This window comes from Zootoca vivipara, chromosome 2, assembly GCF_963506605.1.
Source record: "Zootoca vivipara chromosome 2, rZooViv1.1, whole genome shotgun sequence".
Taxonomy (NCBI): Eukaryota; Metazoa; Chordata; class Lepidosauria; order Squamata; family Lacertidae; genus Zootoca; species Zootoca vivipara.
Window position 1 is genome coordinate 54,333,423 of NC_083277.1, and position 26,369 is coordinate 54,359,791.

At 44.2% G+C, this 26,369-nt stretch overlaps 5 protein-coding genes across 26 annotated transcripts in view; 4 read left to right on the plus strand and 1 right to left on the minus strand.

The window, feature by feature from the left end:
- The window catches only part of MST1 (macrophage stimulating 1), a 20,954-nt gene extending 8,150 nt beyond the window's left edge, over positions 1 to 12,804 (plus strand). For 6 of the 8 annotated variants that reach the window (XM_035106017.2, XM_060271548.1, XM_035106018.2 and 3 more), the window contains 13 exons: positions 1,305 to 1,425; positions 2,006 to 2,124; positions 3,203 to 3,365; positions 3,500 to 3,630; positions 5,169 to 5,271; positions 6,231 to 6,367; positions 7,215 to 7,250; positions 7,433 to 7,544; positions 7,866 to 7,943; positions 8,960 to 9,106; positions 10,386 to 10,492; positions 11,321 to 11,460; positions 11,843 to 12,803. In XM_035106017.2, coding sequence (XP_034961908.1) covers positions 1,305 to 1,425; positions 2,006 to 2,124; positions 3,203 to 3,365; positions 3,500 to 3,630; positions 5,169 to 5,271; positions 6,231 to 6,367; positions 7,215 to 7,250; positions 7,433 to 7,544; positions 7,866 to 7,943; positions 8,960 to 9,106; positions 10,386 to 10,492; positions 11,321 to 11,460; positions 11,843 to 12,004 — 1,556 coding nt within the window. In that variant the 3' untranslated portion in view covers positions 12,005 to 12,803. Of the gene's footprint in view, positions 1 to 1,304; positions 1,426 to 2,005; positions 2,125 to 3,202; positions 3,366 to 3,499; positions 3,631 to 5,168; positions 5,272 to 6,230; positions 6,368 to 7,214; positions 7,251 to 7,432; positions 7,545 to 7,865; positions 7,944 to 8,959; positions 9,107 to 10,385; positions 10,493 to 11,320; positions 11,461 to 11,842 lie in introns of all 8 variants that reach the window. The other 2 variants (XM_035106024.2, XM_035106023.2) reach the window with 2 other exon arrangements.
- The window catches only part of LOC118080574 (acylamino-acid-releasing enzyme), a 59,399-nt gene continuing 45,452 nt past the window's right edge, over positions 12,423 to 26,369 (minus strand). For 6 of the 15 annotated variants that reach the window (XM_035106010.2, XM_060271545.1, XM_035106008.2 and 3 more), the window contains 2 exons: positions 16,629 to 22,827; positions 12,423 to 16,307 (listed from right to left, as the gene is read on the minus strand). In XM_035106010.2, the coding sequence (XP_034961901.1) occupies positions 22,686 to 22,827 (142 nt within the window). In that variant the 3' untranslated portion in view covers positions 12,423 to 16,307; positions 16,629 to 22,685. Of the gene's footprint in view, positions 22,828 to 26,369 lie in introns of all 15 variants that reach the window. The other 9 variants (XM_060271542.1, XM_060271541.1, XM_060271540.1 and 6 more) reach the window with 9 other exon arrangements.
- Positions 15,184 to 16,101, plus strand: LOC118080581 (taste receptor type 2 member 1-like). Its single transcript, XM_035106028.2, has one exon. It carries the CDS (start codon positions 15,184 to 15,186, stop codon positions 16,099 to 16,101), a length of 918 nt encoding a protein of 305 aa, XP_034961919.2.
- LOC118080579 (taste receptor type 2 member 8-like) lies at positions 17,524 to 18,420 on the plus strand. The gene has a single exon (XM_035106025.2). The coding sequence runs from the start codon at positions 17,524 to 17,526 to the stop codon at positions 18,418 to 18,420; it is 897 nt and encodes a 298-aa protein (XP_034961916.1).
- LOC118080576 (taste receptor type 2 member 40-like) lies at positions 24,380 to 25,591 on the plus strand. The gene has a single exon (XM_035106016.1). The coding sequence runs from the start codon at positions 24,692 to 24,694 to the stop codon at positions 25,589 to 25,591; it is 900 nt and encodes a 299-aa protein (XP_034961907.1). The 5' UTR covers positions 24,380 to 24,691.

A 26,369-nucleotide genomic window follows, 5' to 3' on the forward strand; every position in this document is an offset into this window, starting at 1 on the left:
GGATCAGGAGGACATATTTTCTGGGCCTGGACCAGCTTGCTGTGATTGTGCAAACAATGGGTGGTATTTTACTCAAGAGTGGACCTCCTGAAATCAATGATCATGACTAAGCTAGGTCCATTAATTTTAATGGGCCTGTTCTGCGTAAACCTTACTTGGACACTACCCAATTATTTTAATTTGACTGTCTATAACTGAAGGTGCCTGTGAATTTTTCTCTTCGAAATTTAGTATTGCTAGTTGTAAGGTATCTGCTACAGATTCTGAAGCAACATGCAAGAAGCATCAAGGTTAAATATGGTGCAATGATACTGAGACCTGCTTGTGTCTGATGTCTGGCATTGCCTGGTGTCTCTGTGTGTTTATTTGTGTGAGATGGCGCTGATGGTTATCAACGTATGTGCAGTCTGGTGTCCTCTCTCATCTCACTGCATGCTTGCTCTTGTTAGCTTGCTTTGCTTGTGTTGTCTGATATCTGCTTAGTTCTCAGGAGTCTCATATCTTGCTTGTTCGGCATCTGCTGAAGTTGCCTAGCATCCTCTCTTTCTATGTGTACGTTCACATTGCCTTGCAATGGTATCCGTGCTTGCTGTCAGGGCTAGCCCAATACATTTTGCTGCCTAAGGTGGAGCAACAGATCACGTCAACATGCCTAAGAGCCATGGGTGGCCAAGTGATTGTGGCACTTGAGGCAGAAAACACCACAAGTGCTTTTCCCTTTCCCTGAAACTAAACTAAATTAAAGAACATACCAATCACTTTCACTGTCTGTTATGTACTGAGCATGGATCCTAGAACAGTAGGCAGGTAGGATCCTAGAATGCAACAACCTGATTGGCTTGCAGGAGCAGCCCAATCAGGCCTCAGGAGGAAGTTAATCAGCCTATTAGGTCGGTAAGATCCTAGAATGCAACCACCGATTGGCCTGCAGGAGCAGCCCAATCAGGCTCCAGGAGGGAAGCAGAGTCAGCCAATCACATGGGACCCATTGTGTAAATAATGTATATAAAGCTGGAGGTTTGTGGGGGAAATTCATTCACTGTTTATGAGCTTCAATAAAAAACATGAAATCACTACACGACTCTGAGTATATTTCACTGCCCTTTCAGGACACCTCAAACCAGACGCCTGGAGCAAATTTTGCTTGCTCAGGTTTTGCTCATCTGCTCATGTCTTCTGGGGTTTGCTCGTGCCAGTAACTTTTGCAGAATGTGTCCTCTCTTCACCTTTCCGGCTGAGGTGTCAGGTGAGGCTTGAGCAGCTTTATTCTTCAGTGACTCTGTCTGTCTCTCTTTGAATTGCAGCTGCATGTCTGTCATGTAACGGGGAGGACTATCGTGGCTTCGTGGATCATACTGAGTCTGGCAGAGAGTGCCAACGCTGGGACCTGCAACACCCCCACAGGCACCCATACCAGCCAAACAAGTACTAAGTTCCAGTCCTTGGGAAACATATTAAAGGGCAGGGTAGGGACATTTCACATCATAAAGTGACTTTTTGGCAGACGTGGGAATCTGTCCCAAAGTACGTTGGTGCCTCACAGTGAACTACAATACTAGGCTATTATTGTCCATAAAGAAATTGGCCAGTGGGCACATTTGGAATTTTGTGAAAATATTGTTGGTCACAAAATGGCTGCTTTGTAGAGTGTCTGCATAACACAAAATGGTTGCCACATTTAAAAGAGGAGAAGAAAAGGTGTGGGCATGCCCCCCTCCCAACAATGGCAAAAAGTGCCTACACCAGCCACCGTGGTGCTTGTTGAGAAGGAGAAGCTATTTGCATCTCTCCTTTGTTCAGGGATATCCAGTCTCCACATCTAGTGAAATGTGGGCATATCGGATGGGACATATTCAAATAGGACAGACCGAGACAGAAGCAGGAGCAGCCCTGTTATCTTCCTGCAGGAAGTGCAGATCGAGGTTTGCTGTGGGAGCAAGTGAAAATAGAAACAGTGCGTACATGGTTTCACACACATCCTTCTTCTCTCTCCTGCTGCTTAAAGATACCCCGATAAAGACCTAGAGGACAATTACTGCCGTAATCCAGACAGTTCTGAGCGTCCTTGGTGTTACACAACAGATCCAACTAAGGAGCGAGATTATTGCCACATTCGGAAATGCAGTAAGTCCTCCTTGAGATTTCAGGCAGCTGCGGAGCAAGCCAATTGGGCGCCTGGGGCAACGCACATGCCCTGTGCCCAGGGATGGGGCTCCCAGGAATCTGCCTGCCTCCTCCCACTCAGCTACCCTACAGCTGAGGGGGAGTCGGTGGTGACACCTGGGGTGACCCGCCCCACCCCACCCCCTTTCTCCGCCCCTGATTTCAGGGCCCACCTGATAGCAACAGTAGGGAGAGTATTGTCTTGAAGGGTATGCTACTGGGTGAAATCTGTTCCCAAGAAAAATTCAGGAGGTTGACCCCAGTCTGCTGGGTTTCCCTCTTCTGCTCAGCCTTTGAGATAGCATTTCCCCCACTACTGTTATTAGTGACTTGAGAGCCAATAAATTTTGGGCTTGTTTCACCTGCTGATTTGAGAGGACAGGGAGTGTTCTTTTGGAATGAAAAGGGGGGGGGAGAGGGCAGAGCAGCCATTTAGCAACATACACCTCTTTCCCTTTCAGTTTGATAGAGAAGACTGGGCCCACTTTAACCCAAGCTTTGGCAATAATATATTTGCTCTCAAGGGGAGTTTGCAAATGTCCGTAGAAAGTCACACTGAACAGTCCTAGATTCACTTAGCAGGGACTCAGCTACAGGTGGCTAAAGATGCACAGGGGCTCAAGGTGAAAAATTCCCATTTATCTTCACCTCAGCATCCACCTGATGCACATGACCTCTGACCCCATAACTTCCACTCCCGAAACTGTTGATGCACACAAATCTGCATTTTGCTGTGAAGTCTATATAATGCTGTCTTGAAATTCTAAAAATCAATTCTGAAATTGATGATCATTCATTTAAAAAACATCCAGAATGTAAGCACATACGTAAAATATCAGTGTTGAAAGTTCAGCTCCAACCCTCCTCCACAAATGAGTAACTTGAAATTTTGTTTCACAAGGCCTTTGAAGTGTGTTTAGAATAATTTTGTAGCTATGGTTTTTCCTGTCTTATTTATGATGTATGCTACTATATTGGTGTGGTAAAATTGGTTTATGAAATAATTGTGGCTTTGATTTCCCTTTTCCACTCCTGGAAGTAGAGAAGCGCCGACACCTCCAGTCTACAACCAGCTGCTTCAGAATGAAAGGAGAAGACTATCGAGGCAAAGTGAACACCACTGCAACAGGAATCCGCTGCCAACGCTGGGACTCTCAGATACCTCACCGTCACCATTTCCTGCCTGAGAAATATGAGTGCAAGTAGGTCCTTATTCAGGAACATGGAGGGATTCTTGAATTTGTCCAGTTCCCAGAAGTTGAGCCCAGTTAGGAGTCTTTTGGTGTTTCTGTGGGCAGGTGAAGAAGCTGCTGATACTCTGTCTTGCCATCTCTAGGGGCCTTAAGGAGAATTATTGCCGGAATCCGGATGGCTCAGAGGCTCCCTGGTGTTTCACTAGCCTCCCCAACATGAGGACAGCCTTTTGCTTGCAGATCAAACGCTGTGCTGAGGATGTGCAGACAGAAGGTGAGAGAGCTGGATGGACTGGTCTGATAAGCTGAGATCGAGTGGGATCCTTTCAACAGCGATTCTTTCTTTTCTCTTTCTATTCAAGTCCGGGTAGTGCCAACATAATATAATATCTATATAAAAATGTAAAAAGGGCATGTGGGTATGTTTCCACTTTTCACCGAAACCGCTTGACCGATAGCGTTCAAATTTGCACACAACGTCCCATGCTACTGCCAAGGAGTGTGGTGGAGTCTCCTTCTTTGGAGGTCTTTAAGCAGAGGCTTGACAGCCATCTGTCAGGAATGCTTTGATGGTGTTTCCTGCTTGGCAGGGGGTTGGACTGGATGGCCCTTGTGGTCTCTTCCAACTCTATGATTCTATGATTCTATGATTCTATGATTCTACTGTGAAAGGAAGCATATACCGTTTGCGTAGACAGATGTCACACCTGCGCAATGTAAACCCCCCAAAACCCTGTGTTTCAGAACACACAACTCACCCAAAAGTGCATGCTGGGGAAAAGAAGCCAGAAGAGGTTGCAAAATAGCACTGGTACTACAGCTAGAAAACCTTCCCTCTCCACAGCACCTCAGCTCGCCTTGTCAGACTAGGCCCAATTGAAGTGGGGACTTGCCTGGGTGGGGGTTGGGGGAGGAGGGGGTGGGATACGTCATGGATCAGGACACAGTGGGGCCACTCACAGGGATGACCCGGGGTGGGGGGAGGAGGGGACGGGATACGTCATGGATCGGGACAGGGTGGGGGGGAAACACAGGGATGAGCCACAGCAACACGTGGTAGGGCCAGCTACGGTAGTAATTAATATAATATAATATTTATATTAATGCACCATAAAAAAAGCTTTTGTACGTGATTTGGTATTGGAGGGTTTGACAGAGCTGCAATAGAGGTTTCCAAGTTTACAGCTACCAAGCATAGAATCACTAACTCTATAAAAGAACAAGTCTTGCTGAAGTCAAACCAACATGGCCTCTGTAAGGCTAAGTCCTGTCTCATGAACCTTTTCGAGTTCTTTGGAAATGCCAAGGAGCAAACGGATAGAAGTGGTCCAGCTGACAATTGACTCTCAGTTGCAGTTGACTTTCGCAAAGCAATGTCACTGGGGCCCATGACGCTGAACCTCCTTTTTAGAGGTCCTCTTGTGGATCAATAACTGGTTCAGACACAGGAAGCGGAGAGTAGGAATAATTGAACAGTTCTTCCAGTGGAGAAAGTGGAGTCCCTCCAAGATCAGTATCCAGACCTGTGCTTTTTATCTTGTTCATAAATGACCTAGAGTTAGCAGGTAAACGGTGAGGTAGCCAGGTTTGCTGATTAATTGTCCAGGGTGGTTCAACCACAACACCAAAGGGATGGCTTCCTTGGCTCCCCCTAGGCACCTGGTTGCCCCCTGTGAGAACAGAAGGCTGACTGGTTGGATAATTGCCCTGATCCACCAGGCTGTTTTCATGTCCTTATGGTCCGCTGTGTTAGAGTTGATATTGAAGTGTATAGTAGGCAATGGCACTCAGGTGGGTCCTTTGTCCTCACAGACTGTTACCATGGAAATGGAGTCGAATATCGAGGCACCGTTAGTAACACCCGGAAGGGAATCACTTGCCAGAAGTGGAAAGAGCAGTCACCTCACAAACCACAGTATGTGATAGTCTGTCTACTGGCAGGGCTACAATCCTAATGAAAATTTCTACCCTCATACATATGAGTTTTGAAGGTAAAGAGCCTGCCCGCCCCTGGGTTTGGGGCCTAGCCATCAAATCCTTTCCCGAAAGCCGTAAGCCCTGTACATTCCTAAAATAAATGGGCGGTTGGGTGGCAGGATAGAATAAAGTAAAATAAAGCGCACTTCTTTTTCATTTTTAATGTTTCAGGTTACCTGAACCTCCCAGCACCATATTGGTACAGAATCAGTACACTCAGCACCGCACCACATCCCTGTGTAGCAACAGTGAGGAAGGGGGATTGTCTTATTGGGGGGGGGAATCTGTACTAGCACTGGAGAAAGGAGCACACAGCCTTCAAAGAAATAAATTTGAAAAATAAAATAAAATGGGAAGATCAACAAAATGGGATATTGGAGTGGGATGTTGTAGCTTTGTCAGTGTTTATCACTTTAAAAATTGTGAATTACTACCTGAGTCAGTGCTTCCACATTTGAGTGGCTTAGCTTAGCTGTACTGTTTTTAATAATTGGTTGGAAGCTGCCCAGAGTGGCTGGGGAAACCCAGCCAGATAGGCAGGGTATAAATAATAAATTATTATTATTATTATATTGCTTTTATTCTAAAGAAAAGAAAACATACAAAAATTAACCCCTTCTTATGTTGCTTGTGCAATTACATTCCCCACTAGCTGTGGGGAAAGAATTGCATCCTCCTGCCGACAATATAAATATTGTCATTTGTATGCTGGGAAATGCAAACACCTGCTCAGTGCTGGTGCTTCCAAATGTCTGAATCAACCCCAACAAATAATTGCAAGTGAGGTATCTATTGCATGACAAGAAATTCTTCCAGATAGGTCTTGGGGGATTTAGGGAACAAGAGGCAGCCAAGTGTTCATGTGCTGAAGGGATGGTTGCCCTTTCTTTCTCCTAGGGTCTTCCCTGTCATGTTCCCCAGTGTGCATCTTGAAGAAAATTATTGCCGCAACCCTGACAATGACAGCCATGGCCCCTGGTGCTACACCATGGATCACAAAACTCAGTTTGATTACTGTGCTATTAAGCCATGTGGTGAGTCTCTGAGCCAATGTTGAGTGTTAGGCTAATGTCATGATGAACACGACCCCCCTGTCCTGGTCACTCCCAGGCAATTCTACCAATAGTGGGCAACTTGTGTCCCCTGCAAGGTGTTTTGTGCACTCTATGGAGTGAAGCCTTTGGCTTGTCTCGCCTGTTCTGTATTGGTTCGTTTGTAGGTTTGTGTGCAACGCAGCAACCCCCTTGGGCATTTTGATATTGGAATGACATTTGACACACACATTCTGCATTTCATATTAAATAATCCCAGCTTGAACCCCTACACCTATTTTGAAGAGGGCCTGGAAAGGTGTAAAACACACTGTTGCTATGTTTCAGCATTCCAAAACATGCAAAAATGGTTGCATGTGGTAGAAGATTGCATGTGGTTGGAGATTAAAATCACCCCGTTACAGCACTGGGCAGAAAGGAGAGAGTTAAACCATTTTTCTCAGCTTAGCAGGACAATTTATCCATTACGGAATTGATCAGTATGGAGAGCATTAAATCTCTCCCCACAGCTTAGGGCTGTGCTGGACAAATCATCCCATTGCAACAAGCAGCAGCAAGGAGAAATTTAACTTCTTCTCTCAGCCCAGTGCTGTGATGGGGATGAGTGTGGTCTGTGCCTGAGTATGCGTAGATTAAAATTGCCCTGTTCTTGCATAGAGTTGAGATGGGGCATCCAGTTTTACTGAGGGCTGGCAGGCCACCTGCAGAGATTTGCTGGGATAGATTTGGCCTGCAGGTTCACCAGCCCTGAAGTACATAGTAATCAAATGGTGTACAGAAAGCAAGCGTGTTTGCACATGTAAACCAGCCCTATGTTTCCTTTATTTAGCCGGTGACAAAAAGCCGCCCAACTTGCTGAACCCGGGTAAGTCTCCTTTGCTTGATCCCTGTGACAGTTGGGAAGGAGGCAGTTCTGATGAGAGGGGAGTGCAGCTGGGCTGGGGGACCTGGACTTTGCCAACAAGCTTTGGAAGTTGAAGTCTCTTGTTTTGCTTTTAACCACTGAGAGCATTGTGCCTGACTTCGCTCTCACATTCCTGGTTGCAGATAACGTGGTCTTTGACCAATGTGGCAGGAGGGACGAACGAGTGCAGCTTCGGGCTCGTATTGTGGGCGGGCAACCTGGGAATTCACCTTGGACGGTCAGCATCCGCAATCGGTGAGAAATATACGAATGCTGGTGGTGGAGTTCCATAAGGATGGTGAAACGTTTTCAATGGTCTGGACACCTCTGCTATGGGGAAGAAATCAGAGTGAATCTGTCCAACAGGAAGCGCTGATGGGAAAAGAGCCACCTCAGTAATCCAATGACTTCAAGGGGAGATTTCAGCCCCGTGATACCTCCTCATTTCATTTATCCTTCGTCTTCGTTACTCAGCTCTCACTGTGTGTTCCAAGCAATGAAAGCACTGCAAAAGGGAAAGTTCCTAGCAACTTGCTGGCAAGCTGATCACTTTTTTTTGTATTATATGTCTTGCAGGGAATTAGTCCACTTCTGTGGAGGATCGTTGGTGAATGAGCAGTGGGTCATTAGCACACGCCAGTGCTTCTCTTCCTGGTAAGCATTTTATTTGGCTTTCCTCTGAGGTTTCCTGCACTATCTCCTTCTGGTGCCCCTTGGGAAAGGCAGTACTATTGTTTTGTGGCAGAGCCTCATTCCTAATACTGCACAGGAAACTGCTGAGGGGCTGCCTTGCTGAAACAATTGACTGATGGCCACTCATTTATCCTAGATGGAAATAGTCTCTGCAAAGGTGGTGGTGGTGGTGGTGGTGGAATGCCATGGGTAAAGAAACACCCTAGCTCAGCTTTCCCCAACTCTGGATAATTTGGACTACAACTGGCTAGGGCTGAGGGAAGTTGTAGTTCAAAATATCCAAAGGGCACGTAGTTTGCAGAGGCTGAGCTAGCACAGCTCATGTAAAGCACTCAGTCAACAGCAGCTTCAGTTCCTGTCCCAGAGTTGCATTCAGGAAATGTAAATCCAGTTCAAGTTCGCTTTCAAAGGAGGAAGCTGCAAACCACTTTTTTTTTAAAAGTATGGCTTTTCTTAATATGCTTTTGCTGTGACCTCTGCTAGCAACAGTTAAAACCAAAAAGTAAACTATAAACAAATGTAAAATGTCTGGAAAGACAAGAACATCGTAACCTAGTACCAGAAAGTCTATACTGACATACTTTGGAAGTCAAATAGAATCCGTTCTGGAAGTCCATCTGACTTCCGAAAAGTTTGGAAACCAAGGTGCGGCTTCCGATTGGTTCCCGATTGTGCAGGTGTACCGGCAACAATAGTGAAGAAAAGTTTGAAAACTGGAACACTCACTTCCGCTTTTCGATCATTCAGGAGCCAGAATGTTCAACTCCCAAGGTGTTCGGGAGCTGAGGTATGACTGTAATGTCAAAGCCAGTCAAGCCTATCTGAGGAGGATGTTCCAGAGTTGGGATGCTAACACCAAAGAAGCCCTCTCCTTTGTGCAGTCATAACACACTTATAAAGGAGCTCAAGTAGGGAAGCTGCCACTTATGATTGCAATCTTTGGACCCCTGTGATAACTGTGTTCCTCTTATTGGCAGTGAAGCTGACTTGTCTGGTTATGAAGTCTGGCTTGGGACACTCTTTAGGAACCCTGGTCCCAATGATCCTGACAAACAGGCCATTCCCATCTCCAAGATTGTGTGTGGCCCCTCCGAGTCTCTTCTGGTGATGCTGAAACTGGAGAGGTGAGTGCCTTTTGGAGACGGGCTCTGTGTCTACTACAGAATGGATGTGGCTTCCATGCTTTGCATCCTAAAACGGGTGGGGAATGTTTTTCAGCCGGCATCCCTTTCTGGGCAATGTGCCGATGGTAAACAGTTCCAGAGGCAAAAGTGGGCAGAGCAACAAATGTAAATTCTATCTTTGTACAGCCGGCTACTTTCTACACACCCCTATCCAGACAAGCAAGAGGCACCCTCAGAATTCAATGACACATTCTAGGCAGGCAATAACACCTGTGGTGTGATGCAGGGCCAATGAGTGTATATGAACTGCAGAGAGTTTTGAGGCCAGATAGAGAGGCCTGGATAGAGACGTCATTCATTTCCAGGGCCTGTGGTTCCCCAGCTCTGTCTGAAGATGTGGAAAACAAAGCCTTCCTGTGCATGGATCCTATTTACCCATTGCACTTGAATATGTGCATTCTTGAATATGTGTTTCTGTACATTGGTTCTTGAGAAGACCAACCTCATTGACATGACCTGGATGCTGTGAAACCTTCAAGTCTTGGAAAGGGAATGATGACCGTCACCCCCATAAATGCACACATTTAGCACAATGAGGTAGGACAGAGCAGTGCATAGAAGACTGAGGGTGTTCCATACCTGCCAGTGCAATTCCACAGCTAGTTGTTCTTATCTTGGGGTCTTGGCATTTAAGCTTTATTTTAAATAGGGGAAGGGCCATAGCTTAGTGGTGGACCATCTGTTCTGCATGCATGGTTCAATCAAAGGCATCTCCCTATAGGAGAACCAACCTAAATCAGGAATGGACATGACCCGGGAATGGACCTCCAGAAGTGGTCAGACTATAGTTCCCAGCATCCCTGACCATTGGTCATGCTATCTGTGACTAACGGGAGCTGGAGCCCAACGACATCTCCTACAGGATCTGCTCCCTGCTGATGGCTATGTGTAGCAGCTATTGCCACACACAGAATTACTGTTTTTTCCATGTATAAGACATCCCCTACTTTTGGGGACACCAAATTTAGAAAATGGGCATATGCACTATCCGTGTTTAAGACCCCCCAAAAAATTTAGCCTTATTTTAAAGTAAAAAAACCCCTAACTTATACATGGAAAAGTATGATAGCGTTGCAGTTGCATGAGCAGCTGGCGACAGGCATGACGTTGGCACAGCCAGCAAATTGTAGATTGTAGTGACATTATCTTGGCTCTCTTTTTTGAATTTTGGTGGTTTTATAGCCTCTTTCTTTCTTTCTTTCTTTCTTTCTTTCTGAAGGCCAGCAATTCTGAACCAGCGTGTGGCACTGATCTGTCTCCCCCCTGAGCGTTACATTGTGCCTGCGAACACCATATGTGAGATTGCAGGATGGGGAGACACCAGAGGTACAGTCTCAGAAAAAGAGTATTGGGGAACAATTGCTATATTTATACAAGGCCATTCAATAAGATTGTTATCTGGGCGCCTCACAAAATAAAAGAGAAAAATAAAAAACAGTATCATTAAAACAAGAGTTTGCAGCATAACAATATTAAAATAGCAATAGAAGCAGATAATTAAAACACACGGCACATAGATAGTGGTTCAGAACACTAAAACCTCAGATTTGGGAGTTTGTTTTAAGTGTTTATCTGGTGCTTAAATTATCGTATCAAAGGTACCAGGTGAGTCTCTTTGGGAAGGACACTTCACCACCGAGTGCTACCACTGTGGAGTCCCCTCCCCCAGGCAGTCTTGCCATCTCGCTTCACTTGGTGGGGGCACCTGAAGAAAGGCCACTGAATAACATTCAAGATCCAGGTATATAAATGTGGAAGGAGGCCATCTTTGATCTGACCCTGATCCTAAGCCATTAAGCACTTTGAAGGTTAAAACGGGCACTTTGAATTGGGCCTGGACACAGAAGAGAAACAAAAATATACCTGTATCCCATAGCGTGGTTCTGAGACTCAGTCTTCAAGCATCCAGGGAGCCTACCCCATCTCTCACGGGGTAGTTCAGACACTGCTAGACTAGCTCTCACCAACAGGAGCCTTATACCCCACCATTATCATAGGTCTGAAGCCAAACAGGCAACCAATAATTTTCCTTCCACACTCCCCCCCCCCCAGCTTGTAAGCCATAAACAAAGTTTTTTGGGAGGGGTACTGCCCTCACCCTAAGGGTGACCCCCAACCGTTGATCCTAAGCCTCTGATTCTGCTCCCCATGCAGGCACTGGTAATGAAAATGTCCTCAATGTGGCCAAGCTGCCAATCATGAGCAACCAAGACTGCAATGTGGCTCTTCGAGGCCGTGTGAAGGAGAGTGAATTGTGCACAGCGCCCTTGAATGTACCTGTGGGGGCCTGTGAGGTAAGCAAGGCAGGGTATGTGAGCTGCTTTGAGTGCCCTGATATGCGAGGTGAGACACATCGCCTCCTCCTGCTTCTCATGTAGATTCCCAAGAGAAGGAGGCACCTGCAGAGAGGGAAGGAAGACAGGGTTAGGAAAAGCCTAGAAAGGTCTAAGACCAGTACCAGGAAACAGTCCTCTGAGGGAAGAAGTGGGTGAGGGCATCCACAAATAAAGGAACTCATGACAGGGAAAGGGGAGACATAAATACTGTACTTGAGCAAATTCTAGGAAGAAGAAAAGCCACCTCTTGTGCCTTGATGGTGTTGCTCTGCTCTACAGGCCCCGAGCCATGTTTTGTTGGAACTGAATGTGTCTTTTGTTCTCCACTTCACACCTGCAGCGTGACTTTGGAGGCCCCTTGGCTTGCTTGACTCATGACTGCTGGGTGTTGGAAGGTGTGATCACCCCCAACCGCGTGTGCGCTCACAAAGAGAAGCCTGCCACCTTCATCCGTGTCTCCCTTTATGTTGACTGGATCAACAAAGTAATGAAGTTGAGCTGAGCTGTGTGGCTGGAACCAACTCACCATGAAGTCTTCCTTCCTCCAGAATCACCATCCTTGAGATCTGAGGTCCTTTAATAAGGATCAGTGTTGCCAAATGGGAGGACGTTTTCCAAGCCAGGCTGTGAACTTTGGGGGAACTTTGTGCTGAGCCTGCCCTTTTGGAACACACAGGCGATGCTTTTGAAACAAATGCTGCCATAACCCCAGACACACTTTCCTTCTCCTTCTACAGGAATAGCTGTCATGGAATCACAGGTACATCAATAGAACAAAACGCCACCAAACTAATACAGTAGTAATTTATTTGGATGCATTGCAGCACAATCCCATGTATCACAGAATTGTAGAGTTGGAAGGCACCACTAGGGTCATCTAGTCCAACCCCTGCAATGCAGGAATCTTTTTGCCCAATGTGGGGCTCAAACACACAACCTTGAGATTCAGAGTCTCGTGCTCTACAACTTGAGCTATCCCAGGTGTATTTAGTTTAAAAATCATTTTGAGTCAGGCTTCTACATTGGTTTATGTACCTCCCATATAGAAACACACACTTTCAGAAGGTTTGAACAAATAATATTGGTGTCATTCTCTCTCCAGCAGCAACCCCATTGCAGTAGCTCTTTTACACACTTTCCCATCTCTTTGAAGGAAGGTTCCCTCTCTCCCTCCCAGGGACTGTCATATAGGCTGAGGCCACACCACAGGCTTCATGTCATTGCATCCCTCACTAAGCAAGGCACTGGAGAACTTCCTAAGAACTTCCTAAGAACTTCCACCTGTCTGTCTTTCTTGTTACAAAATAAGTTTCCATACTGTTGGTATTATTATTATTATGTCATTAAAAAGAACTTTGTAATAAATTAATAGTAATAATTCATTCCTTTTTGTCAGAATTCATTGGCTGAAAGAAAGCTTCATTATTCAGGCTTTGCGTAACCTACTTTTTTTTTAACCATTAATGAAATCCTCTTTTAAAATCCTGACTCCGAAGGGCAACAAACAGTGCAAAGTTGAATAAACAGTTCAAAGTGCCTTTGAAACTGATAACAACAGAGCACAGGCAATACTTAATGCAAAGCATGATGCTCTAAAATTGTTGAAGCTTAATGCATGACTGACCTTATCAGTGCCTGGGAACTCAAAAAGTACCGGTAACTTACTTTTCCATTGGAAAAAAGGCTCTAAGTATAGTACAGTATAGTAATAATATTGTTGCATGACACCCTAATCTCCAAGTGATGTGCCAGGCGCTTACCCAGGGTTGGTGTTTCCTTTTGTTAATGAGGCACAGTGGAGACTGTGGTGTCTTTATGATATATGGTTATATACACATACTGTATATTCATAGAATTGTAGAGTTGGAAGGGACTACGTGGGTCATCTAGTTCAACCTCCTGCAATGCAGGAATCTTTTGTCCAACGTGGGGCTCGAGCCCCCAACCCCCATTTTATAATTGTGCAGCTGGCTCTTCCTGCCTAAAGGCAGAACCTTACATTTGTCCCTATTGAAATTCATTGTATTAGTTTGGACTCAGTTGTCCAATCTGTCATGGTCATTTTGAATCCAAATTCTGTCTTTTAGCTTCCCCTCCCAGTTTGGTTTATCTGCAAATTTGATGAGCATCCCCTCAATGTCTTTTTCCAAGTCATTCATAAAGACGTTGAACAACAATAATCAGCCCAGGACAGAACCCTGTGGCACCCCATTTGTCCCTTTCCCCCCAGGATGACGATGAATCATCGGAGATGGAGAACAGATATAGTTACCACTGTGCTAAATAAAAGACACATCTTTGCATTTCCTGTTTTGGAAAACAGCAACAAGCAAATCTCGTGTGCTTTTTTAATACACCAAAGAAACAAAACCCTATCATGATTTGACTGGTAAACTGATCAATTAAAGCTGCAATCTTATCTGTCCTTGCCTTAGAAAAAGCCCATTGAATATACTAGGATTAAATTCCAAGCATGAATAGGATTGGGCAGTATACATGTCTGTTTACTCAAATATATATATTCTGCCATCTCTGGGCAATTGCCTGGCTTTGTGTGTCCTCTATTTTATCAAAACTGTGAGCAGCACAGATTCCCACCTCCTCAAAAGTTCAGATCTTTGGCATGGCAACAACCTTGAGCACAGTCAAAATTGTTAATCCGAATGACACAGGTGATGAGGTCTTTTTGCAAAATAAAACAAAGACATCTGACAGTATTAGAAACTCCATTATGAATAAGCTTTTTGGATTGGTGTGCTGGTGTGGATTTAAGCAGCAGCAGAAATGCATCCTGTGCAATGAGCAAATGAGTGGTGGTGGATCTCTGAACTACAGTGGCACCTCGACTTATGAAGGTGATCCATTCCGCTTCGCTCTTCAGAAGTCAAATCCTTCGTAAGTCGAAGCGTCCATTTTGCGCATGCACAAAGTGCGATTTTGCGCTTTGTGCATGCGCAGACCACGCGCTCTGCTTCTGTGCATGCGCAGACTGCGCACACGGTGAAAATACTTCTGGGTTAGCGAACTTCGGAAGTCGAGGCATTCGGAAGTCAAGGTACCACTATAACTGCTATTTTGATGGTCACATGCTGGATTTTCATCTTGTATTAAGAATCTTGTGTCTGTTTTTAAAGAAGAAATAGTGTATTGGGGGTGTAGAAATGAGCAGCTACAAAAGGAATGACACAAAGGACTACATAAGGCTTTTAGTTTGGAGATGCAAACGAACTTACTGTTAAGGAAATAGAATTTGCTTTTAAAGTGGATCCAGTAAAAAGTGTGGGCTGAATGAAGAGAGTCTGAAGGCAAGCCTTTCAGACCTGGTTTCTTCCAGGTGCCAACAGCAGAATTTCCAGCTCCTGCTATTTATTCCCTGAGTAGTAGAATCTGGGCCACTAACTTTCTTATTCGCAAAACCACCAAAAAGGAGTACCACCCTCACTCAAGGCAAATTCAACAGGAGGCCCTTTGGTATATCAACACCACTATGTGAAATAGAAGCAGTAAGGAAAGGAGGAGCCCGGAAATCCCATTCATTTACACATGATTTGTTTGCATGGTTCCCAGCCTATTAAAAACTATGCCGCAGCCCTGCTAACTCACTCACACTCTCCACTTTAGCTCAACAATTTTGGTCGCTGAAAGTCTTACCTGTACAGCAGTCTGAAAGGACCCAGAGAGATGCCTTCTTCTCAGATCATTACCTTTCTGGTGGCTTTAATTGACTTGGCCCTCGGTGGGCTGATCTCCAATGGCTTTGTAGTTGCAGTGATAGTCATTGAATGGGCTAAATGCAAGACCCTCGCAGCTAGGGAACAACTTATTCTATCCATGGGTACGTCCAATATCTTCTTCACATTTATTCTGACTGCTTATTTTATTAGATACGGGTTAAAGCCTGACCTCAGTGACAGTGACAGCGTAATATTTGGTGTGTATTACTTCTTTTTAACCTTTGGCCTATTCTTCCGACTCTGGGTCATTGCCTTGCTCTGTGTCTTCTATTGCGTCAAGATAGTGAACAGCACACACTCCCTCTTCCTTTGGTGCAAGCTGAGGATATCGCGGATGGTGCCCTGGCTTCTTGGGGGCTCTCTCGTCATCACGTCATTTGATTCTTTCATTACAATTCAAAATAGGTATATTTCTCTCATGGGCAACGCAACAGTCAATGATGCAAACGTGACACAAGGAAAGTCAGAGAATGAGTTTCACAGTTCTCTCCAAGTCTTGCTTCTAATTGGTAATACTGTTTGTCCTTTTCTTCTAGTTTTCCTTTGCTCCATCCTGGTTGTAACCTCACTCTGTAGGCATGTCTGCCGGGTGACAGGTAAAGAATCCAAATTTAGGAGCCCTCAAACAGAAGCCCATGTCAAGGCAGCTGGAACAGTGCTCTTCCTCCTGATTCTTTCCATTTCTTTTTATGTGGCAGAGACCTTGTTTATAAGTGGACAAGCTGAAAAAAATATATTTGCTACTTCAGTGTGTTTAACAGTTATAATATCGTATTCCCCTGTGCAGGCTGCCCTCCTGGTGTCGGTGAATCCTAAGCTCAAGCAGGCAGCTGCCAGGATGCTTCCAAGAGCAAAGCCTTCATAATTCTTAGATGCTGCATTTTGTAAGAAGAGCTGGTTCAGGGGCCCCAAGCCTGGTCAAGTGTAGGGTGTGAAGTGGAGGAAGGATTGTAACACTTTGTTTGCTCTCATGTTTTCAATCAGCATTGTCCTGCTCTTATCATGGCTGTTACTTGCAATGTGGGGAAAGCCCCTCTTGGTTCCAGTCAGTGCTATCCTGCCACTGCGATTCTGATCGGGAAAAGGAAGGATTAATGGTTAAAGTTCCCTGCCCTCCTTGCCAGAGTCACAACCAGCCTTCTCTCCCCACCCCCTCCACATGCCAGCTACTTTTAAAAAACGAAGCCTGCTATATCTCTTTAGGATCACGGGATAAGCACACACTACTTAACAACTTACACCAGGCATTCCTCAAAGTACAATGCCCATCTAATACAGCAAAACAAAGCAGATGCCCAAAGAGATGCCCAAAACAGATGCCCAAAAGATGCCCTAGTGCAAAAACAAACAAACATATTTTGCCACTTACAGCCCCCAAATGAAATCACTCACACATTTCATCAGTTATCGACACCCAAGTCTGGAGAATGACACTTCCTTCTCACACACCTCGGCTGTCGACCTATACTTTTGGAAGAAACAAAAGTATTGGGTAGTATTAAAAATAGCTTCTACGTTATAAATATACTGGGTTAGTACAGAGATGGAGTGGAATTAAGCAGCAGCAAAGAATGTGCAATAGAAAAATGAGTGCAGCTGGATCTCTGAGCTAAGTCTGCTATCGTGGTTGTTACACACTGCAATTTGAGCTTGCATTGATTTGTTTTTAAAGAACAGTGAAAAAAGTAATAGCAGGCAAAGGAAGGGAAAACTGCATTGGAAATAACTGCAGATAGCTTTTACTTTGAGGCATGAGATGGCTTGGAAGAAGCATTTGCCTATAATCTGGGATTCAATAAAAGAAAAGGCTGCAGAGATCTGTGAACCAGAAGCAGGAGGGTCTGAGGACAAACAAGCCAGCTGGAATATTTCAGAGGTGGGTTCTCCTGTCTTTCAAAAGTAGTATTTCCAGCTCCTCCTATTCTTTACATAAACTCTGGGCCACTGCTAAGTAGTTGCCTGTGGTAAGCTTTCTTATTCATGGGGCCGGCAAAATGGAGCACACACCCCCCCCCACACACACACAATTTATACAAAGTGGAGTGACAGGCAGCCCTCTGATACAGTTTCTGTCCACACCACTATGCCAGATAGGGGCATTATGGAAATGAGCAGCCGGGGAGTCTCATTAATTTATAGTTTGGTTTCATAGTTCATTTGCATAGTTCCCGTGTCATTCATAAGGATGCTGCAGATATTCTGTCTCACTTGCACGCTCCATCTCAGTGCAGCAACTTTGGATCGGTGAAAGGCCACCTGGTACAGTAATCTGCAAGGAGACGGAGAGATGCCTTCTCTTCAGTTTATTGCCTTTCTGGCGTCTCTAGCTGTCCTGGCCATCGGTGGGCTCATCTCCAATGGCTTTATTGCTGCAGTGATAGTCACTGAGTGGGCTAAAAGCAGGAAAATTGATGCTAGAGAACAACTTCTTCTGTCCCTAGGTATGTCCAATATTGGCTTCTCTGGTGTTATGTCTCCATGTTTAATTAATTACTACTTCTTCCCTGGCTCTAGCAGCTACTTAACTTTACAAATAAGCCAGTTCATTGGAAGCTTTCTCGCATTCTCCCGATTCTGGCTTACTGCCTGGCTCTGCCTCTTCTATTATCTCAAGATAGTTAACAACAACTGCTCCCTTTTCCTTTGGTGCAAGCTGATGATATCACGGATAGTACCTTGGCTTCTTGGGGGATCTCAAGCCATTTCCTTGCTTGTTGCCTTCTTTGCAGTGCAGAATTTGTACATTAAACCCCAGAGAAGCATTACAAACATGACGCAAGACAGGACAGAGCTTGATCTTGCTACAAATTTCAAAATCTTCTATTTGATCACTGGTTGTGGCTGCCCGTTCCTGATAGCTTTTCCTTGCTCAATCATGGTTGCAGCCTCACTCTACAGACACGTCTACAAAGTGACTGGGAAAGAATCCAATGTTAGGAGCCTCCAAACAGACACTCACACCAAGGCAGCTGGGACAGTGCTCCTCCTGCTGATCCTTTCCATTTCTTTTTACGTGGCAAAGATCTTATTTTTAACTGGCTATATTATCAAAGATACAGTTGGCATTTCAGTGTGTGTAGCAATAATTCTAATGTACTCTCCTGTGCAGGCTGCCCTCCTGGTGTTGGTGAATCCCAAGCTCAAGCAGGCAGCTGCCAGGATGCTTCCAAGAACAAAACCTTAACCATTCTTAGGTGTTGCCTTTTGTGAAGAGCTAGCTCAGGGGCCCCCAAGCCTGGTCAGGAGTAGAGTGTGCATGTTTTCTCCATCCTATTGACCCATCCTATCATCCCTGCCATTTGCCACGGGAAGAAAGGGCCTATTGATGCCAACAGCAGATCTCCTCCCATTGTGGTTCTGATTGGGATGGGGGATGATGAGTGGTTAAAGACTCCTGGCCCACCTTGCCCCAGTCACAAGCAGCCTTGCTTCCTCCCCCTAAGTCAGTGACTTCCTTTCATTAAAATGAAGCATGCTGCATCCGTTCAGGCTCATTGGTCAAGGCATATACAGTGAGGGCGGAAAGTATTTGATTCCCTGCTAAATTTTCCCGTTTGCCCTCTGACGAAGAAATGACCGGTCCATAATTTTAATGGTAGGTTTATTGTAGCTGTGAGAGACAGAATAACAACAGGAAAAACCCCAGAAACCCATAAGACAAAAGTCAAGAGATTGATGTGCATTATAATGAGTGAAATAAGTATTTGATCCCCTATCAACCAGCCAGATGTCAGGCTACCTGGTATCTTCACTGTATGTAACGAGCTGAGATTAGAAGCACCTGCTGTAAGGGAGAGGTCTTACCTGTAATCCCAGCTCGTTACAGTACCTGTGCAAAAGACACCTGTCGACAGAAGCAATCATTCAGCAGATTCCAAACTAGCCACCATGACCAAGACCAAAGAGCTGTCCAAGGATGTAAGGGACAAGATTGTAGACCTGCACAAGGCTGGACTGGGCTACAAGACTATTGCCAAGCAGCTTGGTGAGAACATGACAACAGTTGGTGCAATAATTCACAAGTGGAAGAAACACAAAATAACTGTCACCCTCCCTCGGTCTGGGGCTCCATGCAAGATCTCTGCTCACTGAGTTGCAATGATCAGGAGAACGGTGATGAAGCAGCCCAGAACTACACGGGGGGGGGGGAACTTGTCAATGATCTCAGGGCAGCTGGGACCGTAGTCACCATGAAAACAGTTGGTAGCACACTACACCGTGAAGAACTGAGACCTTGCAGAGCCCGCAAGGTCCCCTTGCTCAAGACAGCACATGCACAGGCCCGTCTGCAGTTTGCCAATGCACATCTGAATGACCCAGAGGAGAACTGGGCGAAAGTGTTGTGGTCAGATGAGACCAAAATCGAGCTCTTTGGCATCAACTCAACTCGCCGTGTTTGGAGGAGGAGGAATGCTGCCTACAACCCCAAGAACATCACCCCCACTGTCAAACATGGAGGACATATTATGCTTTGGGGGTGTTTTTCTGCTAAGGGGACAGGACACCTTCACCGCATCGAAGGGATGGTGGACGGGACAATGTATCATCAAATCTTGGGTAATTTGACGATTTCCCTAAGCCAGGGCATTGAAAATGGGTTGAGGATGGGTATTCCAGCATGACAATGATCCAAAACACACGGCCAAGGCAACAAAGGAGTGGCTCAAGAAGAAGCACATTAAAGCCCTGGAGACCTCAATTCCATCAAAAATCTGTGGAGGGAGTTGAAGGTTCAGGGAGCTACACATCAGCCTCGAAATTTTACTGACTTGGAGAGGATCTGCATAGAGGAGTGGGACAAAATACCACCTGAGATGTGTGCAAACCTGGTGGCCACCTACAAGAAACATCTGGCCTCTGTAATTGCCAACAAAGGGTTTTGCCACCAAGTACTAAGTCATCTTTTGCAAAGGGATAAAATACTTATTTCACTCATTATAATGCATATTAATCTCTGACTTTTGTCTTCTGGGTTTTTGGGGTTTTTCCTGCTGTTATTGTCTCTCACAGCTACAATAAACCTACCATTAAAATTATGGACTGGTCATTTCTTCGTCAGAGGGCAAACGGGCAAATTTAGCAAGGGATCAAATACTTTCCACCCTCACTGTAAGAACAGCCTAAGGAGAGACCCAGATTAGAAAATAGCAAAGCAAAAACAAAAAGAACGTGATGTTTACAGGCACCTCCTGATCTTGAGCAGCTCTTCCCAAGAAACAACATACCTATACTTGTACTTAACAGTGCCATGATATCTGCATCATAAAAAATTGTTTTGGGAATTACCACTGTTAACCATGTAATTATGACTGTCCAAAGTTTTACACATTTCATGTCCTCTGATCTTACTTTTTACAATCACCACACCAACACACAAACACACCTTTGCAACTCAGAATAATTGTACATACATTTTTTTCTGCCTTAGGACTTTTCACTGTTCGTGTTTGTTACAGCATGTAAAATAAAAGTCTTATTATTTACTGATGTGGTTTATTATGCCAATAATCCATAAACATTTTCTTCTTGAATAAATTTTTGCCTCCCTTGTTTCAGTTGAATAAACTCATAAGTTTTGCCATTACTGCATTTTCCTGCATTTTGAATTCTCACTATGTCATGCTTCTTGCCTTTTCCAAACATTTTGCATACAGTCTTGAAACTCTACTCACAATTGATTTTCCTCTTCATGTGATATATGCCATCTGCCAGTTATGCCCTTCTGCATTTTACATAGGGCAGTCTCTATGCAAAATAAGAAATGGACAAAAATCGGACATCAGAAATGGCAATATGCATTTTAACTGTCCAGTACACTGTGTAAATAAATTTGACGAGTCACCCTGTAGCAAAGGAGCTTCATAGAGACACTGCAATGTGAAACCACTAAATTACAATACACATCAAGGTGTTTTTATTGCTATATTTGTTGACGGAACAGCGGAAGAAAATTCTTAGCACATTGTAATTACTTACCAATGCAAAAATATCTGTGACATCAAAAACTGTTTTGTAAATTACACCTGCTAAATACGTAATTCTCACCGTCGGAGGTTTTGCACATTTCATTTCCCTCTGACCTCACTTTTTACAATCTCTACACCCAAAATATTTATATATGCACTTGCCACTCAGGATAGCATTACATGCATAAATGTGTTAGCTTTTAAACCTATTTGTTGTTCTTTTTTCTTGTTATAGCATGTCAAATAAAGGTGTTAGTATCTCCTGAAGTATTGCTTTATTATGCCAATAATCAACAAACATTTTCCAATCTTTGGGGGGCGGACCTGTAAATTTTTGCCCTTCATTCTTTCATCCTTATAAAACTCATAAGCTTTGCCATTGGTGTATATTCCTACATTTAGGGTAATCACTGTGACATAGTTGTTGTTGTTGGTATATCAGTGTTCCCCACGTATTTTGCATACCACAATCTTGAAGCTATAATCTTATATGGCATTAAATTTCCTCAGGGACCAGTTTGGTTATGTATAGCTTAGTACATATAACAATAAAAACAAGAAGGTTGAGGTGTTGCTGTTTTTTTTAGCACCTATTATTCCAAGATCTAGTGCCCTGTAAATAAATAAATAAATAAATAAGCACTACCCATACTGCCTTGTAGTTATAAACAGCAATACAAATTCTTAAGACGTCAGCTTTGCTACGAGAGTTAAGTTCAATTAGACAGTTGACTGTTTGCTGCAGATTTTCTGAAAAGGACCTGCATCGTAGCACAGTGGTAAAACATCTGCCCAAGCAGAAGGTCCTAGCTTGAATCCTCAGCATCTTCAGACAGGGCTGGAAATGCCCACAATCTGACATCCTGGAGAGCTGCACCCCCAAACTCGGCCCTCTAGATGTTTTGGGACTACAACTCCCATGATCCCTAGCTAACAGGACCAGTGGTCAGGGATGATGGGAATTGTAGTCAAAAACATCTGGAGGGCCAAAGGTTGGGGATGCCTGACATAGACAGTACTGGGCTGCAGGGGTCAATGGTTTGACTCTGTACAAGGCTGCTTCCAAGGCACCAGCAGCACATCTTTTAAGACCAAGAATACACTGAAATAGGAAAGGGACTCCTGTCAGGGATACAAAGGCTAGATCTATTCCATGGGTAGGCAAACTAAGGCCCAGGGGCCAGATCCGGCCCAACCACCTTCTAAATCTGGCCTGCGGATGGTCTGTGGGATCAGTGTGTTTTTATGAGTAGAATGCGTCCTTTTATTTAAAATGCATCTCTGGGTTATTTGTGGGGCATAGGAATTTGTTCTTTTCTCTCTTTTTTTCAAAATATAGTCTGACCCCCCACAAGGTCTAAGGGACAGTGGACCGGTCCCCTGTGAAAAAGTTTGCTGACCCCTGATCTATTCTATCTGGCAATCTTCATGTGGCATGGTGTGTATCTCCACAGGCTGACTGCTTCTTAATATTTGAGTTCCTTTATTTCTCAGCTGGCTGCTGACTTTCAGGGTCCGCTTCCTTAGAAAGGTAATGCATAATCCACTGTGCACTGTTCATAAAGACATCTGCTTCAGCCTCCATTCCACTTATAGCATGATTCTCTTCTGGGTACCACAACAGCCTGCAAAGGGAACAACACAAAATTATATTTTAGAAGTTCCTGTGGACTACGATGAGCAAAGACTCTCATATGTAGCTTCTATCAACTCCTATCAGTCCCATCTCCTTCTTTGTAAGGACACAAAGGCCTGTCTCCATCACAGCCTCATCTCCCTCTTGCCATGACCTGCTCCATCCTCAAAGCCACCTGCTGTTCCCCCTGGATTTTAGGAGAGGATTAGATGTACCATGAAGGACAGGTCTATCCTTCTATTCATCAGAATAGCTAAATGGAGCCTTCATGTGGAAAGAAACAGACTCAGCATGCTGCAGATGGTAAGAATGGGTAGGCTATCACTTTTATGTGCTCTCTGTTGACTCGTAGGAACATGTGGTTGGTTGTTATTTAATGGAGTCAGACATTTCTGATCATACTGTGCTCTTATCTACTTTGAATAGTTCGATTTATGTACAAGGAGGTCTCACGACATGGTGCTATTGCATTTCCTGTGTGTTCTAAGCACAACACATTTATTACATGCTAGTTTGCATTTTTTGCTCCCCTGCCCACCCTTTAGGTAGGTTGTTATCCACATCCCAAATGAAGCACAGAAGCAATGCAAGAATTAGATGTTTCATGACTCTAATAAAAGATTCTGTCCTATGCCTATTTGATCCTCAGCTGCAATTATAGTGATGCAAGAAAAGAGAAATAGTTACCACTAGACTTAGTAAAAGACACTAAATCTTTTTTCCATCCTGGAAAACAGCAACAAACAAATCTGTGTGCTTTTAAGACACTAAGGAAACAGAAACCTATAATTATTTGACAGATAAACCTATCATTTAAGGCTGTAATCATATGCACACTGTGCATAGAGTAAGCCCATTGAATATAGTATGATTAAATTTCAGGGATGATTAGCTTGGGCTGTTTATGTCCCTTAATGCATATATATATACTTTAAAAGTTCAGAAGTTTAGCATGGCAACAACAACCTTGAGTACATTCAAAAACATTATTTTGAATGGCAATGAAGTCTTTTGGCTACACTAAACAGAAGAAACAGAAGCATTTGACAGTATTAAAAACTGGCTCTACATTATGAGTATACTGTGTGTCAGTGCAGAGCTGGAGCTGATTTAAGCAGAGCAGCAATTGCAGCATGTGCTTTGGAAAAATGATCTCTGAGCTAACTCCATTGCTGTCACTTGTTGAAGTCTGATACTGCGTCATTGAATTGTGTATCTGTTCATTGAGAAGAAAAACGACAGATGGATGTCAACAACTGGATTGGGGTCAGAGAAATAAGCAGCCACCAAAAAACAGTAAACTGCACTGGGGAAGATGTTATGAAGCTTTTAAGCTTGGGGCACGAGATAGCTTCCTGTGGTGGAAATAATATTTTTAATGAAGTGGGATAATAGGCTAAAAAGCCATGAGAACCAAAACTAAGAGGGTCTGAGTGTAAGCACGACAATGCCATTTCTTGATGTTCCTTCCTTGCTTCATGGGCCCTTTCCCCAACTCCTAACACTTTTTCCCTGCAGAGAAAAATCTGGGCCACTGCAGTGGATGCCAGTGGCAATCTTTCTTATTCATATAACTCCCAAAATGGAGCAACATCCCTGATTCACAAAAGGTTGTGCGACAAGAAGCCCTTCTATACAGTCTGTATCAACACCACTATCCCAAATAAGAGCCTTGTGGAACTTGGTAGTACGTGAGCACATTGATTTACATAGTTTGATGCTGAGTTCATTTGCATAGTTCCCAATGGATTAAAAAGTATGCTGCTGATCTGTTGCCATCACACTTACGCGCTGCATGAACTCAAGAACTTTGATCAGTGCACCCGTACAGCAGTCTGCAAGAATCTGGAAATATGCTTTCTTCCAAAATCATTGCGTTTCTGGTGGCCGCAATTGACTGGGTTCTAGGTGGGCTCATCTCCAACGGTTTTATAGTTGCAGTGATGGTCACTGAATGGGCTCAATGCAAGAGTCTTGCAACTTGTGAACAACTACTTCTCTCTCTGGGTACGTCCAATATCTTTGCCACTGCCTGTGAGATTGCAGTCATTACTAATTTCTTCATAACCAACTCAAGCAACGGCTTAGTGTTTCAAACATTCTACTTCTTTGCAACCTTTGTCTCATACACACGGTTTTGTTTCACTGCCTGGCTCTGCGTGTTCTATTGCATCAAGATAGTGAACAGCACCCACACCTTCTTCCTTTGGTGCAAGCTGAGGATATCGCAGCTGCTGCCCTGGCTTCTTGTGGGATCCCAAGTCTTTTCGTTTTTTGTTTCCTTGATTACAATCCCACATATTTCTTTTCAGCTCCAAAGCAACATAGCAACCAACACTTCAAATGTGACTCAAGGGAAGAAAGCAACCCAACCTCCCCATTCTCTGCAAGCCTTTTTTTTAATTACTGCTACTGGCTGTCCCCTTCTTGTGGTTTTATTGTGCTCCATTGTGATTGTAGCCTCACTCTGCACACATGTCTGCAAGATGACAGGTAAAGGAGCCAGTCTTCGAAGCCTCCAAACAAAAGCTCATATCAGGGCAGCCAGGACAGTGCTCTCCCTCCTGATCCTTTACATTTCTTTTTACGTGGCACATTCCATAATTGTACTTGAAAATATTGAAAGAATCACCTCTGTTTATTCAGTGTGTCTAGCAGTGATCCTAATGTACTCCCCAGCACAGGGTGCCATCCTGCTGTTGGCTAATCCCAAGCTCAAGCAGGCAGCTATACAGATGCTTCCAAAAACATAGCCTTAAATTCACGAGGAAAAACTAGAAGGCGTGAGGGTTTTTTTTGGCCTTATTGTGCTACTAATCGAGAAATGTTTTCCAATGCTGAACAAACCTGTTAATTTTTTTGTCTCCTCCTTTCACCCTTATGCAATGCCTAAGCTTCCCATTACAGCATATTCCTACATTTATGTCGCCCACTTTGCCACGAACCTTTCCCTACCTATTCTGCATTAACACAATCTTGCAGCTACAATGATACATGGCATTAAGACCATGGACTCATTTGTACAAGTTAGTATAAATATAATGGATTCTAAAGTCTAAATTGCCGCAGTGTCATTTTTGTCTGTTATATTCTATTACCGATGACCAAAACCTCTTTGCCTCATTACACACATACCATATGAAAACATAACTTTGAATGTTTTCTTTGACTCTTCCCTTCCTTCTCTAAATTAATCCTTACTTAAGTACAGAAGCTTTCCCTTAATTTTAGGTAAAGGTAAAGGGACCCCTGACCGTTAAGTCCAATCGCGAACAACTCTGGGGTTGCAGCGCTCACCTCGCTTTACAGGCCGAGGGAGCTGGCATTTGTCTGCAGACAGTTTTTCTGGGTCATGTGGCCAACATGAAGAAGCCGCTTCTGGTGAACCAGAGAAGCACACGGAAACGCTGTTTACCTTTCCGCTGGAGCAGTACCTATTAATCTACATGCACTTTTGGCGTGCTTTCGAACTGCTAGGTTGGCAGGAGCTGGGACCGAACAACCGCAGCTCACCCTGTCGCGGGGATTCGA

What these genes read in the sequence shown, in the direction of transcription:
- LOC118080581 (XM_035106028.2), top strand. Translation starts at nt 15,184, where the DNA reads ATGCCTTCTTCTCAGATCATTACCTTTCTGGTGGCTTTAATTGACTTG.
- LOC118080579 (XM_035106025.2), top strand. Translation starts at nt 17,524, where the DNA reads ATGCCTTCTCTTCAGTTTATTGCCTTTCTGGCGTCTCTAGCTGTCCTG.
- LOC118080576 (XM_035106016.1), top strand. Translation starts at nt 24,692, where the DNA reads ATGCTTTCTTCCAAAATCATTGCGTTTCTGGTGGCCGCAATTGACTGG.